A 20000-nucleotide genomic window follows, 5' to 3' on the forward strand; every position below is an offset into this window, starting at 1 on the left:
TAATTGGCCTCTGCTGTGTACTGTTGAGAAAGTTTATAAATTCTCGTCCTTAGAGAATCGGCGAAGTAAGCCGGCATAAAGTAAACTTACTCTTAATTTTCACAAGCCAATTCATTGACCATATTATCAAGTAATATTATAAAGTATTATTAAATTTTTAAATTCACAAAACCCCGTGACACTCTTATGTACGAAAATAAACATAAAAACAATAATTCAGTTTTGATAAAGCTTGAAGGAATGGTTGGGGTATTGCAAAATGAAGTGGTTTAGTTTTAGGAAAATTTTGTCATAGTTCAAAGTCGCAGGGTACTGTCAAAGCTCGAGCCATATGTGTGGGGTTTAGTAAAATAACTCAAGCAGTTTTATTCCGATTTTAGGTGATCTTTGTGGAAGTGTTCAGGGTCAGGCTTGGAATAAACTTTTTGTTTAACTATAGGTCAAAGGTTAAGGCCACAGGAAAAGGAAAATTTAAAGTTATTTTCCGACTTGGACCAAACCTTTTGATAAGGTTGAGGGTGAGGCAGAATTGCAAGAATTCGAGTGTGATAGCACTCAGCCGAAGGCCAAAGACACATAGAAATCTCAGATGCACAGGTTTCTGGGTAAGAATAACTAAAACAGTCAATTGAAAGTCAACAGGGAAATGGTTAAGGTGAGTGGACAAAGTTAGCTGAAAGAGTTTTGATCTAAGGTGAACCAAAGCTGATGGAAGGGTTAAGGGTTGGATTAGAATGAAGTTATCGATTCTAAGTGTAATATTAAGAAGGACCAAGCCAATTATTCGGTATTAAACCTGTTGGTAAGCACGGACGTTCCATTCACCCAGTACTCCATTTTGTATATTTTTTATTTTAACCATACACCGAACAGGCAACTAGATACATTTGAGAATAGTCTCTTAAGTTAGTAGACAGTAAAGAAATGATGTACCAAACTCCTTCGATATGAAGATTCTATCCGAATATGAATGAAATCGTCTGTAGATGACAAGACCAGACTAAAGACTACGGGACACTGCCGTCTAAACCATTAACCCCTTCCATTCATTGACCTCTCTCTCTCTCTCTCTCTCTCTCTCTCTCTCTCTCACACACACACACACACACACACACACACACACACACACACACTTCTTACCACTTCTCGATGATTGCATTCGGCTCAGGAAAAACTTGACAAATTAAAGGAGTTGGACACAGCTCTCAAAAACTTCTCCACTACATTAGATTTGCCCTAAATTGAGTAAAATCGCCTGTCTTTTGCAATTTTTTTTTTAAATCTTCATCGTATTAAGGAGGTTCACCCCTTCTGTCCGATGATGTATTTATATTTACTCTTGTAGCTTCCTGACGTTTTCATTCGCTTTACGAAGAACATTGGCGAAAATTCAATACTATCGTCTGGAGATCGCAACAGTAAAGCACAAATATCACCGGAGTGTTGGGCTTAATCAACACAGTCCCTTAGACAGGCTTTCTGACCCTATATGGTCAAAGAAAACTACCGCGTTAGCCAGAATATGTTCAGTGTACGTCCTCACGCTGAAGAAGTTCACTTTATTACAGCCATCAGTCTATTTCATAAGTACGACCGCTTGTCTGTTTTGTTGGGCTCTGGGAAGACGTCATCGTCGTGATGTTAGCCCATTTAACTGCGATGTATTAGTATGATAATCTTGCTATTTTCACATTTGTATTATTATTATTATTATTATTAGCGTATGGGAGACGTCTAACAGCAAAAAGATACATGGAGGCTGTATCTTACAGTTCGAAAAAGCCTCTTTTAGCAGAACAGTATCGTTTTAATATAATAAAAAAAAAGTCATGGTAGTACTGTACATGTGTTTCGTGGGTGTGACATCAGCTCACTCAGGGATGCGGCAGATCTGGTCTGTTAGTGGAACACGAGGAACTATTACTCCCTTTGATCTCAAGACGCCCGTATTTGCTTTCAATCTAGAGACGAAATTTGCAGCTGCCATGAACTCCCTTGAGGTGCACCCCACACCAGCAACCAGACTGCCTCTGTCATAGCCTCACGGTGGCATGACGACACATCGATAAATATTATTACCCACTGCATTTTCCATGTTGCTCTTTATTATTGTGGAACATATCTGGTCACAGGAAACGGCACCACGTTTTGAATCCAGTACGGCAAGTGATGGGAAGTGATGAGAGGTGTTCATATTTGTGAAACATCCCAGGCACTTTGGGTGATATACAGATTAGTTCACTGGGTCCTACTGTAAATCTACTCCAGTGTTCATTTTCATCCAGTATCACATCATTCCATGCAGATGAGACGTATGACAGTTACTACTGTCACCACTTAACCCTTTTATATGCAGAATTATTTTAGTATTGTACTGTGCACCCTTCATCCTTTCACTCATTTATCTCCCCACCCCATCCCTGCATCTCATCCTTGATCTCTCCTTTCACCTGTCCCTCTCCATCTCACTCACATACTTCTCTTGTCGGTTTCTAATTCTCCATCCTTTCCACATGTCCAAACCATCTAAGAATATTAATTCTTCCAACGATTTCAGTCACGTCCACATCAACACCGTTAGTCTCACTTCCTTGTTTGTCTTTATATAATTACGATGTGGTTCTCTGCACTATAATTTTCTACCGCCAGACGACTCCATTAAGGTTAGGGGATACCTTTCGTAGTGGCGCGGGTTAGTTCACTGCAAGAGTAATTTTTTATGTACTGTTCGATTCTTTTTTACGTTCTCTATTCCAATAATGACAGTTCCGTATATTCTTGGAAACTGTATAAGAGTTTATTAACCCTAGGATAAACGTTTCGACCTGGAGCGGTCATATAGGGTTTCCATTAACTTCTTTGCTACGGGGGGGGGGGGTTCCAATCTGAACAGAATCGTGTTAAGATAGCTAGAATAAAACTGAAGATAAGTCCAGAAAATACTTTTTTTTTCTTTATTAAAGAATCTAGTTTAGTTCTGTAACACGTATAACGAAGTATATTTTCTATAAAATATATTATGATGTAGGAATGGGCAGAATGGAAAATGTAATAGCAACACGGTAGAGGTACATAAAGGACTTGTTACCCAATCCCTGCTTCCATTTTGTAAATTATTGTATATACATTTATGCATCACATGCTCATGTAATGCTGATACTGCAATTACGGTACTATTTTTGTGGCCCAATTATGTATAAGTAACATTTACAACATAATGACAACAAGATAAGAAAACTAACTCCTCCATAAAGCAACGTCCGTTTGTACTTAAAAATGCCTTATGGAGTTCGGTTTGAAATGGATGGGAGGTAATCAAATAACAAAAGCCGCAATACGGAGTGGCTGGCAGCTTTCTTGACAACGCTTTCACAAGCGATACGGTGCATTTAGGCAAATGATAAGAGGCTTTGCGAGGTACATACATTTTTTTTTTTTTTACAAATTATTTCAGTTGGTTCCATACTAGCGATCATGTCATCATATTACCGCGATTTAATGCACAACTCTTTCAGGGGAGGTGTAATTTAGTATTTCATTTTGGTCAATACCTGTAGATAATGTTTAGCCACTCAGGTACTACTAGATATGCAAATATTATGTGATATCTAAATATTAATTATCATGGCCCACTTTACGCACCACAGACTCCACTCCACATACGAGTATCACCGCACAGCCTCTCCCTTTACGTTTCAAAGTGACCGTTCTTTCAGTTACTCATATGACACTCCTTTGAAAAGTCCACACTCTCTTCTAACACACACACCCTTCCTGTCCCAACAGTCCTTTCCTGCACCCACACTCCCTTCTTATAGTGCACATCTTCTTACACCCTGCATTCCCTTCCTACACCACACACGCCTGTCTACGCTCCACACTACAGTTTCATAACTCACACAAATTATATACACACTATACACTCTACTCCTAGTACCATATAATCATAAGCCCCATGCACACATCAAGAACCACTGTATTTCCTTCCTACAGTGTTCATATTTTTTTGCGTATCTTCCTTCGTACAGTGCATGCTTCTTTCCCCCAACAGTTACCACTATCGCCCATACTACCCTGGCGCCCATCATCATCCACTAATTCCTCCTGGCCCTGTATACTCGTCGACTGATTAGGCCTTCAAGTACTTCTTCTAAGGCATTTTTTCTTGCACTCTATGCTTTATATGCTTCGGATGTGGTCTATATATTTCCAACGCCGACAGCTTCCTTATGATTTGCCATATTCGAAAAATAACTGACCTTTACTGTTGGCTCTCTAGACACACTTGACTGTTCCGCCACTTTAGCACATTCTCTCTCTCTCTCTCTCTCTCTCTCTCTCTCTCTCTCTCTCTCTCTCTCTCTCTCTCACACACACACACACACACACACACACACACAAACATACACACACACACAAACATACACACACACACACACACACACACACACACACACACACACACACACACACACACACACACACACACACACACACACACACACACACACACACACACACACACACACACATACACAGGCTCACAAATATTTCACTGTTAGGCCATTCTTGCGCTCCCCCCCCCTTCTCTCTCTCTTTGCTCTACTCTTTCAGTCCACACCTTTGAGCTTCCCTCTCATTCTGCCATGTTTCCCTCGTCACAGGTATCTCATCAATATCCACTTTAGGCACTGCTTTGCATGCATTTTTGGCTTATTTTCTCTTGTGTATGTGTCAGAGAGAGAGAGAGAGAGAGAGAGAGGGAGAGAGAGATACTATTTCATGATGTGTTATGTTGTTAGACGTTTTTTAGGAGGGAGGGATCTAAAAGCGGGTGTAGGAACGAGGGTTATGCATGTGTGTGTGTGTGTGTGTGTGTGTGTGTGTGTGTGTGTGTGTGTGTGTTCTTTGAATATACTTACAGACACAAGCAATTTATTCCTCCATTTTCAACACTCGGAAGCTGAGTGACACTAAATATATTAATACAAAATATTCTCATTTAATGTTTTTCTTCGCGACATTTCATGAATCTTTTTTTTTTCTTTCTGTTCCTTTCAATAGCAACTATTATTGCCCATCTGTTTTTTTTTTTTTTTTTAACAGGTTCGTTTTTTTTTTTTTTTCCTTTTCACCTTTTCTCGCTTTGGTTTTCTTTAAACAGAAATTCTCAGCTCTGATTTCTCTTTATTCTATAAGGCATCTCTCTCTCTCTCTCTCTCTCTCTCTCTCTCTCTTGCCAGGAAAATATTCGCGGGAATAGCTAATAGCCTTCCTATCGCAAAATGGTTGCAATGCCCATTGTCTTTGTTTCCATACCGTTATTGGGTTTACAGCGACCAACTCTGGTCAAATATCAGAAAAAAAAAAAAATCGAATATATTCGCGTGTCCCGATTTCCAACAATTTATTGCAATAGCGTCGAGCGCGATTGCCAGCATTTCTGTTCGATATTTTTCTGGCTTTTTCTGGATTGACCTAGACCTAATGCAAAAAAAATTAGGTCGATATCTATTACCGTCCTTGTGAAAGAAACGAACAAACGAACAAACATATATTTTCGCGTGACCCTATTTCTGAAAATATCTTTCCGTCACGTCGAGCGCGATAGCCAAAATTTTTCTTCGTTTTTTTTTTTCCATGGCACTTCCTAGGCTTCCCCCGAGCTAACGCAAAAAGAATTTTGTTGATATCTGCTACTGTTCTCGTGAAAGAAACAAACAAACGCACAGAGAGACACATTTAACAGTTGCCTTATACATATAGGCCACATAGAAAGAGAGAGAGAGAGAGAGAGAGAGAGAGAGAGAGAGAGAGAGAGAGAAGGAGAGAGAGAGGTGAAAGCTCTTTAAAGGATAATGGTCTTCTCTTCATCAATAAACGTCATTACACGTCAGTTAATGTATATGAAACGGTATCAAAATTCATGGAACGTCAGCACATTTCATCAAAGTTTATTGAAGGTCGCGCGCGCGCACACACACACACACACACACACACACACACACACACACACACACACACACACACACACACACACACACACACACACACACACTTACTAATGAGAGGTGTCTTCTCAGTGGGTGGTAGAGATTCTCGTATGGTCATTAGGAAGACGGTCATGGAGAGTAGCGCAGAGATTCCCAGAGTCACCTTTTCTCCGCTCTCACTCGGTACGTAGAACACCAGGAGGGCTGTGGGAAGAGATGTAAGAAAATTACATAGGAGACTGGGGGAGGGGGGAAGAATATAGGCAAGTGAAAACAGAGGGCGAAAAGTATATGGAAATATAGGAAGTTACAGATACAGTAGGTACGTCAGGAGGGACAAAAAGAGAGACGGAGAGCTAAGACGGGATGTGTGGAGGTGAAAACAGAGGTGTGAAAATTGAGGCAGGTAGGTAGGGGAATGAAAAGGACAGAATGAAGGCAGGAGGAGAGGGAAAGATACGTAGGGGGGTGAGGTAAGAGGATGGGAAGGGAGAAAAACTGGAGGTAACGTGGGAGGACCAGAGGAAGGCATGTGAGAAGCGAAATAATCTGGAAGTAAACGTTAAAAGTAGGAAGGGAAGGAGGAGGGGTGGAAGAGAGAGTTCTGGGAGCAGACGGAAAGGGAAAAAGAAGGCGAGATAAAGGTAAGTGTTTCGAGCCTTTACTTACCACGATTAAATAGAGGAGAAATAGAAAAGAAGAGACAAACGTATAACGAAGGGAACGACAACGACAACGTATCATTACGAATATATCCAAACATAATCAAATGTCCTGTAATGTTAAACCTAAAATATGAAGGGAAGAAAAACAATGGAAAAGCAAGAGGACAATCAGGAGATTTTATACAAAAAAATGAAATTGGAAGCACAATGATGCCCGCGTAAAGGAAAAATTAACAGTAACTTTGTGTGTGTGTGTGTGTTTACATATATATATATATATATATATATATATATATATATATATATATATATATATATATATATATATATATATATATATATATATATACCATTTTGCACCCAGTGTCCTCAATATAGGAGAGAACTGGGAATTTTCAAAATTTAATAAAGAGGGGAACCACCTGGTACGGACCTATGAGCTTCGCGACTATGAACCGACAGGCGGAGGGCGGTACGCCTTGCACCTTTCCGGCAAAATCCCAGCACAGGACTTCCGGGGGACCCAATGGGATATATATATATATATATATATATATATATATATATATATATATATATATATATATATATATATATATATATATATAAAAGAAGTGAAGAACAACATATTGATGGCCAGGTAGTTGAAGTACTTAGAGCAAAGTACTGGAGTGTACATTCTGAAGTAAAAAGACTTGTTAGACGTGATAAGAGGAGGCTGTATGATGAAAAGGCAAGAGAGACAGAAATTAAATTACATAAAAATGACGGTCAGAGCACAAGAGCAGCGTATCAGGCCATAAAGGAGTTAACTAGGACTGAAAAGAGAATGAAAGAAATACCTGTACGAGATAGAAATGGTAATTTGATGACTAAAGATTTGGATATAAAAGGAAGGTGGAAAGAGCGCTTTGAATCTGTTCTAAATAGACCAATTCCAGCTGTAGAGGACATTTTACCAGCCGAGAGAGATTTGCAGATAGAAACTGGGGATATAACTTTGGAAGAGGTAGCAAAATCTATAAAGGAGTTAAAGAATTTTAAGGCCCCAGGAGAGGATGAAATATTTCCTGAAATGCTTAAGGTGGAAAATGATGAGTTGATGAACAGAATAGAGCCAGTAATTGATAACATTTTAAGAGAAGAACAAGCGGGATTTAAAAAGGGTCGAGGTTGTAATGATCAGAATTTATTGTAAGGCATCAAATGCAACAAGCTAATGAGATGAAAATGCCACTTAATATGTGTTTTGTGAATTTTGAAAAGGCGTTTGATAGTGTTTCACGTGGTGCTATGTTGAAAACTATGAGATTCTATGGTATACCAGAAAAGTTTGTAAATATTATTAGAAGCCTGCATGAAGGTACTTTTTGTGAGGTAATGGTGGGTGGTTCTTTGAGTGATCCATTTGAAGTTAGGTCAGGTGTGATTCAAGAAGAAGTTCTTTCGCCATTGTTGTTTGTTTTGGTTATGGATTATGTTATGAGGAAGGTTGAAAGGAGAACAGGTGCAGGAATTAATTGGAAAGAAGATAGGAAGCTGATGGATTTGGACTATGCTGATGATATTGTATTGATTTGCGGAAGTATTTACGAGATGCAGAGGGTGCTTGATTGTCTGGTGGAGGAAGGAGAAAAAGTGGGATTGGTAATAAATTGAGGAAAGGCTGAATTTATTAATATGAACCTGGAGAACCAAATCGATTGTGTAATTGGGAATAATATGGTGAAGAATGTAGAAAACTTTAATTATCTGGGAAAGATTGTATCATCTAGTTGATCATTAAACAATGAAACTGAGGAGAGGATTAGACAGGCTTGGCGAGCTGTTGGAATTTTGAAATCTGTTTGGAATAATAATATGCTTTCGATACATACTAAAGTGAAAATTTACAAGTCCATGTTAAGACCAATTTTAATTTATGGGCATGAGTCATGGTACAGTACAATTGCAACAGATCAGAAAGTATTAGGATTTGAGAATAAAATACTGAGAAGGATTCTTGGGGTAAAGTGGCAAGACAGAGTTACAAATGAAAGAGTAAGGGATATTACGAGAGTGGAATCAGTTAATGAATATGTGAGACTGTCTCGCTGGAAGTGGCTGGGGCACATATACAGAAAAGAAGGGAGTTTAATACAGGATGTGCCAGAGTGGACTGCTAGAGGAAGAAGAGGTAGAGGTAGGCAAGAGACAAATATTGGTGGAGATAGTTCATCGAGGCCCTATGCAATCCGTGTGGTGCCACTAGAAATGATATATATATATATATATATATATATATATATATATATATATATATATATATATATATATATATATATATATATATATATATATATATATGTGTGTGTGTGTGTGTGTGTGTGTGTATAAATATCGCCCTTATTATCATTCACATCTCCTTTTCAACCCAAAAGGTGGCATGAGGTAGGTTCCAGACAGCCAGAAAAAATAATAAAATTGGATAATAAACAAAGTTTGCCCAGCTGAAAAAACATGCCCCATTCACTCACTCCTCAAGTCCTTGGTATCCTGGCTTCACACGACAGGTAAAATGAGATCGCACGTAGTTTCATACTCACCTACCTTACAATTTTAATTCAATTGTTGTCCGGCTAAGTAGTGGTGCCAGATCCTGATCCTTCCTTTCTCCATACAAAATTCATCCCGCAAGGTCGATCGCTTGTTGGTTCCATTGCCTCATTCGCTATTAAGTATCTTTCTCACACACTCATTAACCATATATATCCAACTTGTCCTAAGCATAGCAAGTCTCCCACCTTAAAATTCGCTCATATATATCCTTTTCATCACTATGTTCACACCCTTTCTCTTCATATGCCCATACCATCTTAGCAATCGGTCCTCAACGATGGTCTCCACAGATTACTTTACTCTGCATCTTTCAGGAATCACATTGGTCCATATCCTATACAGTCTCTGTATTCCACACACATTCCTCAACGGTATCATCTCCACTGTCCTTACTCTTGTCTTTTAATTTCCATGCCACACCACAGTTTCTCACTCGTATATTAGAGTGTGCACTAATATTTCTTCATCCTCAAGCCTCTCTCAGTCGCCACACACAGATCCCTAGAACTTATCAACGCTTTCACAGCACCAGTCACTTTCCTTCATTGTGCCACTCTACTTTCCACTTCTTGTGGACATTTACATCTCTTTTCTCTCAGTGCTCTCAGGTACTTAAATTCTCTCACTAGTTCAGCTCTATCTCCATTCACCGTAACATTTCACTGGGAGTCACCTCTCTCAGTTGCTGTCACTTTATCCTTATCCACATTAGCTTTCAAGGCAAGAAGCTCACAGACATCAACAAAACTCTACATCATCTACAAAGCTCTGGTCTGCAACTTGCAAGCAACACTGCATCATCTGCATACATCAGATTTATGAAACTCCATCCTTCATCATTCATCACCCTCACCATTCCTCTCTCCAATATTTGTGTGTTTACCTCTCTCATAACACTCTGCACGTAGATCTTGAACAAGCATGGGAATATTACAAAACTTTGTCCATTCACTTATACGCCAATCGACCGTTACACGCTCTTCAGTACCTTCACAGAAATTCATAACGGCACTACGCATTTTACCATCTTCACAATATATAACCAAAACTTTACACAATCCTTGTATTACCTGTTTCAAACGTTTTCAAGACCGATATATGCCATGAATACGTTACTGTCTTTTTCTCAGGCCTGCTCCAATATCTGTCTCATTGCAAAATATATGATTCATTCACCCTCCACCTTTCCTGAAGTCACTCAAGAGGCATTCGGATTCATCCTTTACTTCATGATAATTCTTCCATATACCTTGGCTACAACACTGAAGAGAATTAAATCACCACCATTTTTGCACTACGTTCATTGGCTTCTCTCCTTGTTTAGGGATACAATCACAGCCTTTTTTCCGGTCTGCTGTACACATATTTTTACTAGTCTCATATCAACAAATCATTCCACTTTCTCCAATATACTTAATCAACCTCTGCTGTCCTCCAATTCTTCACCTGCATCATATCATTGTACATACCTGAGTCAGTGTTACGTTTCCTGGCATTGATTCCTTCTCTAAAATATGTCGACCTTGTTAAGCTAAACTTCACTGTGACCTTGACTTTTGACATATTGAACTCAGAAATATTAGGTCAGCCTCTTCGCTGACGCTCAACCCTTCCATAAAAAAAAATCAGAGAATATTTCTTACTGTGCTCTCTCTCTCTCTCTCTCTCTCTCTCTCTCTCTCTCTCTCTCTCTCTCTCTCTCACACACACACACACACACACACACACACACACACACACACACACACACATGAAGTAGTGGAAAATACACAAACTAATCAATCCCATTCATGAGGAAGCATAACATGAGATTAAAGAGATGAAACATTGGATACCTTCAGTGACTGGAGAAAAACGTTCCCCAGGAATGAAAACAGACGAAAAATAGAATTCATGAAAAAAGTTGACAATAAAAGTCAATATCGAATATACCATTACCACTTTCATTTAAGACGATGCAGCGAGAGAAGGATAACACATATAACAAAACAGAACACTGGTTATTTTATGTACACATGTAAAATCTATCAAAACTATAAATATACACCATCCATAAATTAATGCCAAAGACGACTACATTACCATTCTGAAACAAGAACCTGATGGGAAAAAGTAATGGAAATAAAAGAAGGAATAAAACGAGAACACGAAGAAGGCAGAGAGGACACGAATGCACCTATCACGTTTATAGGGACACAAAAGAATATACGATTAAAGACGTAAGACATAGGCCTGCATATGAGTTTGGTGGTCACGCTGGATGGCTAGGACCGTAGATAATAGCAGCACTAGGTAATGTCATCGCTGCCTTCAACTTGATACTCATCACTCCCATTTATAAATATATAGAGGGAGACGAGGTTGTGAAAGTACAACAAAAGCCTTCATTTTGCAAGTGTCTCTTAAATAAGAAAAATGCAGCAATAGCACGAACTAAGAGACATAGACACTGCATCCAAAACTCAGGCAAGACGAGATTAAAAACACAGATATGAGCGTTCGTCGGAGGTTAACGAAAAACGACAATCAAAAATACAGACATGAACGTGCGTAGGAAACTTCACGAAAAAAAAAAAAAAAAAAAAAAAACGCAACATAAAGGAAACTGAGAATTGCCCTCCAGCTCACCAGCTCCAGTGATGAAAACGCAGGACAGTATTAGGCTAAAAACACAGTACATGGGCCTGCATCTGAGGTAATATAGGAAACTGAAGTCTACGCTGGACACTCACCAATGCCATTGATGAGAACGCAGGGCAGGATGAGATTAAAGACATAAAACATGGGTCTGCGTCTGAGCTTGATGGTGAAGGTGATGTCCGGGTAGGGTTCAGGACAACAGGAGTAATAGGTGATGTTCTTGGCGGCTGTGAACTCTATTAGGTCGAACTCTCCGTTGGATTTGTAGTTGGACATGTCACCGTTGTCCATCTGCTTCATTAGGTCCAGCTGTTTGAGGAAAGATGAGAAAGAGAAGGTGAGTAATGTCAGTGACTTAGGGATGGATAAGATGGAAGAACATTGGAGATTGGGAGTACACGAAATATGAGAGGGAGAGAATGGTGAGATGTGTGATAGAGATGAAGAGGTTTGGAACAAAGGAGAGAGAGAGAGAGAGAGAGAGAGAGAGAGAGTAGCATGAGACAGAAGACAAATGATAATTATCTGATTATCAGTTCCTTACACCTTACTGCATATAGTTATCTGTGTATCTGTCTGTGTAAGTATCTGTCTAATTACCTACCTGGGAGTGCTGGAAAGGTCTCTGTCGCCAAGTTATTAGGTATACGTATATGATTCAGTAATTTGTGTCGAAGTCAAGTAAAAGAACATGTGTGTCAGAAAAGTCAGAGTCAACACAGGCTGTGTTTTAGGAAGCTTTTTACGAGAAAAAGGCAAGTACTTCACAAAGACCGAAGTGAATTCCTGTTCAAATGTTGCCTTATTTTAACCGTACTATTAACTTGTCTTATGTGGACTAGTGAATAAGCCATGGACGACAGTTATAGTGGGTGTTGATATTATGTTTATCTTCATACAGTGATGTATTATTTGCACTCTGTCAGTTCATACTGTGACTTGAAGACTCGACACACAAATGTAGCCAGTGAAACACTTACATTTGTTCACGCATCACTTTTCCTTACATACACTCCTTCCTCTTCGTAGGGCTGGGGCACTACTGTCTATCGATCTGTTATAGTGGAGAACGTCCAGTTGTGCAGTGGAACCGTATACTGTTATAAATAATGTTTCAACAGGTATTACAAAAAGGGATCGTGTCATACGGCCGATTGTGTGGTGTGAGTTTCCTTTAGTACTGGAGTAGGACGATAATATATATATATATATATATATATATATATATATATATATATATATATATATATATATATATATATATATATATATGCGAATTTTGTCATCAGACCATTCACTGTATATAATTGCTCATGGGGCTCCTTAATTGCCGAGCTTACTGAAAAAGAGTCTTATATATTCTAAACAGTGAAATGAACTTCTCTTGCCTCTGTACTCAGAGAAATTATGCGGTAACACTAACGCTTTTACCTCTCAGATCTCTATATGATGCTGACAGAAAGTTAGTAGTTATCTTGATTTTGGTTTGGCCACTTTCTGTATCTTTTCAACCAACGCAAAACACCAAAAGCCTCCCTTACAATGTACAACAATCCACGAAACAAAAGCCACCACTAAAACTACAGTCACATCAACAACAAACAGCCATCCCTACAGCAGCCCATATCAGGCATTGTTTCATCTCCGAAAAATAAAAAATAAAAATAAAAAGTACATAAAATTCCATTCTCCAAAGCTATATTCCTAATTTAGCAAAGATTTTCATTTTACTTCCTTCACTTCCTCATTACTTATTTTCCTCTCTCTTTGCTCTTATCCGTAACTATTTATGGCTTTCATGCTTGATCCTTTTTTTTCCTCAACTTTATTTTCTTACTATACTGTATTTCAGTATTTGGTTTTCCTTTTCCCCTCACATTTTCTATTGGTGCCTCAGCTCTTAATTTTTTGAGAGCTATCGTGATGCAGGGAAACAGCATTACCCCTCATATCCTACTTCTCCTTTCTTCCTTGTGTTACTCCACATCCTCTACTCCAGCCTCTCCAACTACATCATTTTCAGTCTTCTACCTCTCTCCTCACCTCTGAAGTATTGTATGGGACGGTAATATGTTCTTCACTCTTCTCTTTAACCTCTACCTTGTATCTCGACTTCTTCTCGTCATTCCATTTCCTCCTCTCTATTTTCCCCCTCCCCCCTTTCATTTCAGCTCTTAACCATACCATCCTTGAATTCTCTGTGTCGGAGGAGGAGAGTAATATATTCTTTTCATCTCCGTAACTTCTTTCTTCCATGACTTGCATCTTTTCTCCTGTCTGTTTCCCTCGACGTATTTCCTCCTCCTCTCTTTCTCTCTCCCCTCACCTCTGAAATGTCATAGTGGGCGTTCATATATTCTTATATCTTTCTCCCTTCTCCTTGGACATTTTTCTCTTTTCTTCATATTTCTCTCTGTCATTCCTCTTTATCGTTTCCAATAATAGCCCTCCTATCCTATCACATCTTATTCCAAATCCAATTTCTGAAGAAAGCGATCATGTCTTCCTCTTAATTTTCTGCTTAAATTCTTCCTTAATTCTTCGCTTTCTTCCCCGCTCCCCTCAACTGTTCAAATTATCTCTGCCTATTTTCTCTAAAAATTTTTCTGCAGATCTCACAAGCCATATTATACAGCCCTGTCACTCTGAAATATCGAAGGGAACAATAATGTGTTCTTCCAAATGCTTCTTCCCTTCTTTGGCTTACTTCTAATTTTCATTTCTTCTCTCTCTCTCTGCATATTCTCTTATCCCTGTCTCCTCAGCCTTCACCCACATCACCTCTCAGTTCTAAATGTCGAAGGGGAAAGGTAATATTTTCATTCTTCTCTTCAACTTTTCACTTCTTCCTGGACTTACTCCTATTCCTCTGTTCCATTTCTCTCTGCGCAGTTATATTCCCTCTGTTCTCTCTAACTTCTCGTCTCCTTCTCCCTTCATCCACATCCGTTTTCTATTCCTAAGGTCGAAGTGGAAAGTAATGTGTTTACTTATAATTCTTCCCTCTTTGCTTTACTTCTGTTCTGTGTTCCCTTTCTCTTTACTAACTTCTCATTTCCTCTAGTCTCGATTCTCGTTGCATCATCTTACATATATAAATGTGGGAATGGATTGTAATTCAGCATGTTCATAATTTTCCCTTCATGCATAAAATTCTTCTCTACTCCATTCCTTCTCTCTCTGCTTACTTAATTCTCCCTTTACATTCAAGGCTTAACAAACATTATCTTGCAACACACCGCGTCGAAGGCGAATGTAATGATAACGTTTCTTCCTTTTAACTTCTCTCTTCTTATTAGACTTCCTTCTCTCCTGTTTTTAATTTCTTTAATCACAATGCTTCCATTTACCTCCGCTTTCTTCTCTGACTTCCCTCCCGACTCTTTTACATCTTTATCTTACATTTCAGTATCTTTAATTACCCTCATCTGAAAAATGACAAGGTAATTTTATCAAATTTATTTTTACTTATTAGATTTACTTTACTTTTCCGTTCTCCTTCTTTCCCCCTATTCCGTATTCCATCTTCTCCCTTCTCTTTCACCAGCTGGTCCACATTACACCCTGCAGATCTGAATGACAGGGGAGGAGTAAGTGCTTTCTTTCTTCATTCATTTCCTCTTCTCTGTTCCCGATTTATTTACATATTTTCTCATCCCTTTTCTTCACTTCCTTTTCACCAGTTTTGTCACTCACATGACAACACTAAATATTCAAGACAATGTGATTCTTCTTTGGTATGATTCTGTTTCTTCTTCCCTCTCCCCTCAGCTCTCACCCTTGTTACCAGCAACTCTGAATGTAGAAGGATAAGGTGGTGTAGTATGTTCCTCTAAGCTCTCCCCTTCTTGATTGAATTATTCACTCTCTCTCTCTCTCTCTCTCTCTTCCCTCAACTCTCGCATCTCCTTCAATTCTGAATACCTCTAGCTTCTCCCTTCATCCCTGACGCAACTTCTCTCTTCCATTCCTTCTCTCTCTCTCTCTCTCTCTCTCTCTCTCTCTCTCTCTCTCTCTTTCTCTCCCTCTGCTTATCTTCTCTCCCTGCATCCCCTTAACTCTTCATCTCATAGTTCGCATCATTTTGCCAAGCTGAAATATCTGAAGGGAAGGTAACGTGATTTTCCTTTAATTTTTTTCCTTCGTTGATTTTTTTTTCTCTGACCTTTTCCTCTCTACCTAATTTCTTCATTCATTTCCCCTCAGCACCATGTTCATACTTAGCCATCATGGGGAGGAGTTAAATCTCACTCTCTGTCCCTCTGACGAGCAGGGTCTGGGTCTGTACTGGACTAAATATGGACTGATGTAGATTCTCTTCAGCTCTTACCTACATAAACTTGCAAATCTAAATGTAGGAAGGAAGGATAATCCAATATATCTGAAACTCCTTCATCCTTACTTGACTTGCTTTCTCTTATATTTTCTTTCTCTCTTCTCATATCCTCTCCCTTTCCTCTAAGGTCTCAGTTTTCAGAATTCTGGTTGTCGAAGGAGGAGGGTAACGCGTTCTCAGTTCTTCCCTACAACTTCTCCCATCCTCTTCTACCCCCTTTCTCTATTTAGTTTTTCTTGCTTCTCCTCTCAGCATTAATTCACATTATCTTCCAGTTCTGATTATTGAAGGGATGGTTAACGTGTCCTCTAAACTTCCCCATTCTTTTATTTACTCTCTGTCTGTCTGTCTGTCAGTCTCTCTCTCTCTCTCTCTCTCTCTCTCTCTCTCTCTCTCTCTAATTACCCATATTCTCCCCCACCTGATATCCGTCGTAGGTCCACGAGGCCCACATCATCTTGCAGCTCTGGATGTCGAAGGGGAAGTACTCGACGTTCATATCGCACGAGGAGCGGTAGATGCCGTGAGATAGCCAGGTCACCTCCCCCACCGCTGTTACGATGACGTTGGTGTTGATGGTTGCTGCTGAGTACTGGGCGTCAGCACTGCGGGGAGGGAGGGAGGGGTTAGTGGAGGGAAGGAGATATGAGAGGGAGAAGGGAGGAGGGGGGGTATTAGAGAGGGAATAGTTAGATCAAAGTCAGCCTCTCCCATCGTTGTTACTGTAAGGTCGGTGCTGATGGTGGCTGCTGAGTTCTGGACGTCAGCATTACAGAGAGAGAGAGAGAGGGAGGAGTTAGTGGAGCGAAGGAAGAAAGAGAATGAGATGATGGAAAAAAAAGGGGTTGAGGGTACATGAAGAGAAAATAGCTTCATCGCCTCTTCCACCCCTGTCACAGTTACGTTTTCATCTCCGCCAAGGAGGTTATGCTTTTCGCGGTGTTAATTTGTCTGTCTGTTTGTCAGTTGGCAGCATTACTCAAAAGTTATGAACGGATTTTGCTGAAAATCTTTTGGAAAGTTATTATATAGACTAAGGAACAATCCATTAGATTTTGGTGGTGGTCCGGATCATCATCCGGATCCAGGAATTATTAAAAGGTTCTCTACCATCGTGGGGTACTGGCCATTTCAATGTATTTGCTTCTAACTCGATAAATAATGCCTACAATGGTGGCGAGAAAATTACAAGATAACATCTCCATAAGATCGACCACACACTCCGCCTTGGCGGCGGTTTGCAATCGCGGATTACTCTTGTTTATGTTTGTAATGTGTGCTGGGCGTCCGCACTGGAGAAGAGAGAGAGGATTTAGTGGAGAGAAACCGAAGAGAGAGAATCGGTGAGGTCTGATGAAGAGAAGGAGAAGAAAGATGGTGGCTGGACAACTGTAGAAAATATAGAAAGAAAGCAAGAAGTGGGAAAAGAAGAGTAAAAAAAAAAAAAAAAAAAAAAAGGATAGATGCAGGTTAGTAAGGGAAAGAACACAACTCTTTCAACGTTGTAAGAGACACTACCGACGGAGAAGGAAGGGAAGACTGAGGGCCAAAGGTTGGTGTTAGAGTAAGGGAGCGAAGGAGTGAAAAGAGAGAGAGAAGGGAGGGACGAAAGAAGAGAGAGAGAGGCAGGACAACGACAGGTCACTTCCACTGCTTTCACTACCATGTTGATGCAAAGGATTGCTGCTGTGCGCCAGGACTATGCAATGGTGGGATTCTCTGGTGGAGAGAGAGAGAGAGAGAGAGAGAGAGAGAGAGAGAGAGAGAGAGAGAGAGAGAGAGAGAGAGAGAGAGAGAGAGAGAGAGAGAGGTTAATGGAAAGAAAGAGAGGAGAGAGGAAGAAGGAAATGAGAGACCAAGTTGGAAAGGAAGAAGAGAGAGGTTGTTTTGCAGGGAAGGGAGAGCGAAGTGAAAAGAACGAGAGAGGAAAGAGGACATGGCGAGGGAAGGAATTTCTGCAATGGAGATAAGGGAGAGATAGAGGAAGAGGAAAGGGGGAAGGAAGGTATCAGTGTAAAGGGGAGGCAGAGAGTGGAGTACGAGAGGGAAATGGTACTGATACAGAGAAAAATACTCGTCACCTACCATGTAGGTGACATGTACAGGTGTACGGTACGTAGGAGGACTACAGGGCCTTGAAAACAGGCTGTGAAGCCTATGCCCAGAGTCGGACACATACCATAATAATAATAATAATAATAATAATAAAACACTGCCTTTGTGACGGTGTGGTTATGACTGCCGTGTACTGGCGTTAGCACTGGTGGGAGAGAGGTTGGTGAAGGTAGAAAAAGAAGAGCGACAGAGATGTGCTGATGGATGACAGTAGAGAAGAGACGAAGGAAAATAAAAAGAGAGTTCTAAGATAAAGAAGAAGAGGAAGAGTACGAAAGAAAAAGATCAACCGACTTATTAACAGAGGCGGATTACCAGGTATAGGCAAAATGGGCAACTGCCTACCAGGCCACGGCCTGTCACAGGCCATCCAGACTTCCATAGCGGAATAAATATACGCTATGGGCGTCCAAATAAGGGCCATCGCCCATCAGACCATCAAAAAAGGCCATTATAGGTCATGCCAAAATTTCACTGGAAATAACAGAAAAAAAGAGATCTATATGTTGCAGGCCAACCGTCTGCGTTGCCTACCAGGCCACAACAGGGTTAATCCGGCCCTGCTTAGTAATCTTTTCGATGGTATGTGTTACAGAGCAAGCTCTGATAATGGGATCTGCTTTTTCAAATGTAGTAACCTGGTAAAGAAAGAAGAATTACCCCAACCACCAATTTTTGGAATAGGAGCCAATAGGGAGTAACGAGTAGGACCAGCAGGTAGTACTGAAATTTGTAATGAAATGGCAAAACACGGTAAGTACCATATATGAGTAAGTATACTCCACCTGTTAATCGTATTACTTTGCTGACTGTCTTCACTGCATTTGTCTAATGTTGGCTTGATCTGAAATCGTTTGTTATTATCCATCCTAATTGATTTATTGTTTGGGGCGGTAAACATCATTTACAGTAAACACAACTCATTCATTTTTACTCTCAATTTAAAAGACTTTGCTACTTCATCAATAAAATAAATTTACCATGCTTGAGCCATATCTCTGAGGTGAAGACCGCTGCTACCATACGAACTCTTGTTATGGCTAAACTTGTCCCAAACATCAAATGACACCACACCCTCCCCTCTTGACAGACCTTCTAGCTTACTGTTGAGTCCTGTCATTCTACCAAGAATTACAGAACCAGCTACAAATCTTGGTAAAAGACCAAAGACAAATAAACTTCTACGACATTCCTTGAACTTTCTAATAAGGCCCCTATACTTCGTAAGTATCCCCTCTGACCAGCCTGAAGCTATATTATTAGTTCTTACCACAGTAACAAAAGCCAAGTCCTCTGAGGTGTTGCTGACAATGTCACCTATTCTCTCAGTCACGTCTTGTATCCTACACCCGGGAGAGCAAAAACACTTCCTCCTAGAACCCTTAGTAAAAAACTTCTGATTCCTGATCAACGAATTCCCGACAAGTATGAGGCTTGGCTCATCGTACATTTCGTGTTCTAGATCGTGAAACCTATTCCTAATGGTTATATTCCTCTCAGTGATAATAATCTTCACCTTGCACTCTCCCTTGGCAGGCTGCAAGAGATCACGATCATCTACCCTAATATCCAAGTTATCTCTACCTTGCCTAACACTCCTGCTGCCACTACCTCTACATGTACCCCCTCAGCACTTACCTTTCGGGCCTCATT

General features: G+C 40.0%; 1 protein-coding gene across 1 annotated transcript in view; it reads right to left on the minus strand.

Annotated features, from left to right (window-relative positions):
* Positions 1 to 20000, minus strand: part of LOC145391418 (neuronal acetylcholine receptor subunit alpha-7-like) — a 107632-nt gene that overhangs the window by 58542 nt on the left and 29090 nt on the right. Inside the window, exons 3-5 of the mRNA XM_080266030.1 lie at positions 16654 to 16837; positions 11989 to 12205; positions 6063 to 6197 (exon numbers count right to left, since the gene is read on the minus strand). Coding sequence (XP_080122156.1) covers positions 6063 to 6197; positions 11989 to 12205; positions 16654 to 16837 — 536 coding nt within the window. The remainder of the gene's footprint in view (positions 1 to 6062; positions 6198 to 11988; positions 12206 to 16653; positions 16838 to 20000) is intronic.

Source organism: Coenobita brevimanus, chromosome 18 (assembly GCF_032717465.1).
Source record: "Coenobita brevimanus isolate Jiangsu-jjx chromosome 18, ASM3271746v2, whole genome shotgun sequence".
In the NCBI taxonomy this organism is placed as follows: domain Eukaryota; kingdom Metazoa; phylum Arthropoda; class Malacostraca; order Decapoda; family Coenobitidae; genus Coenobita; species Coenobita brevimanus.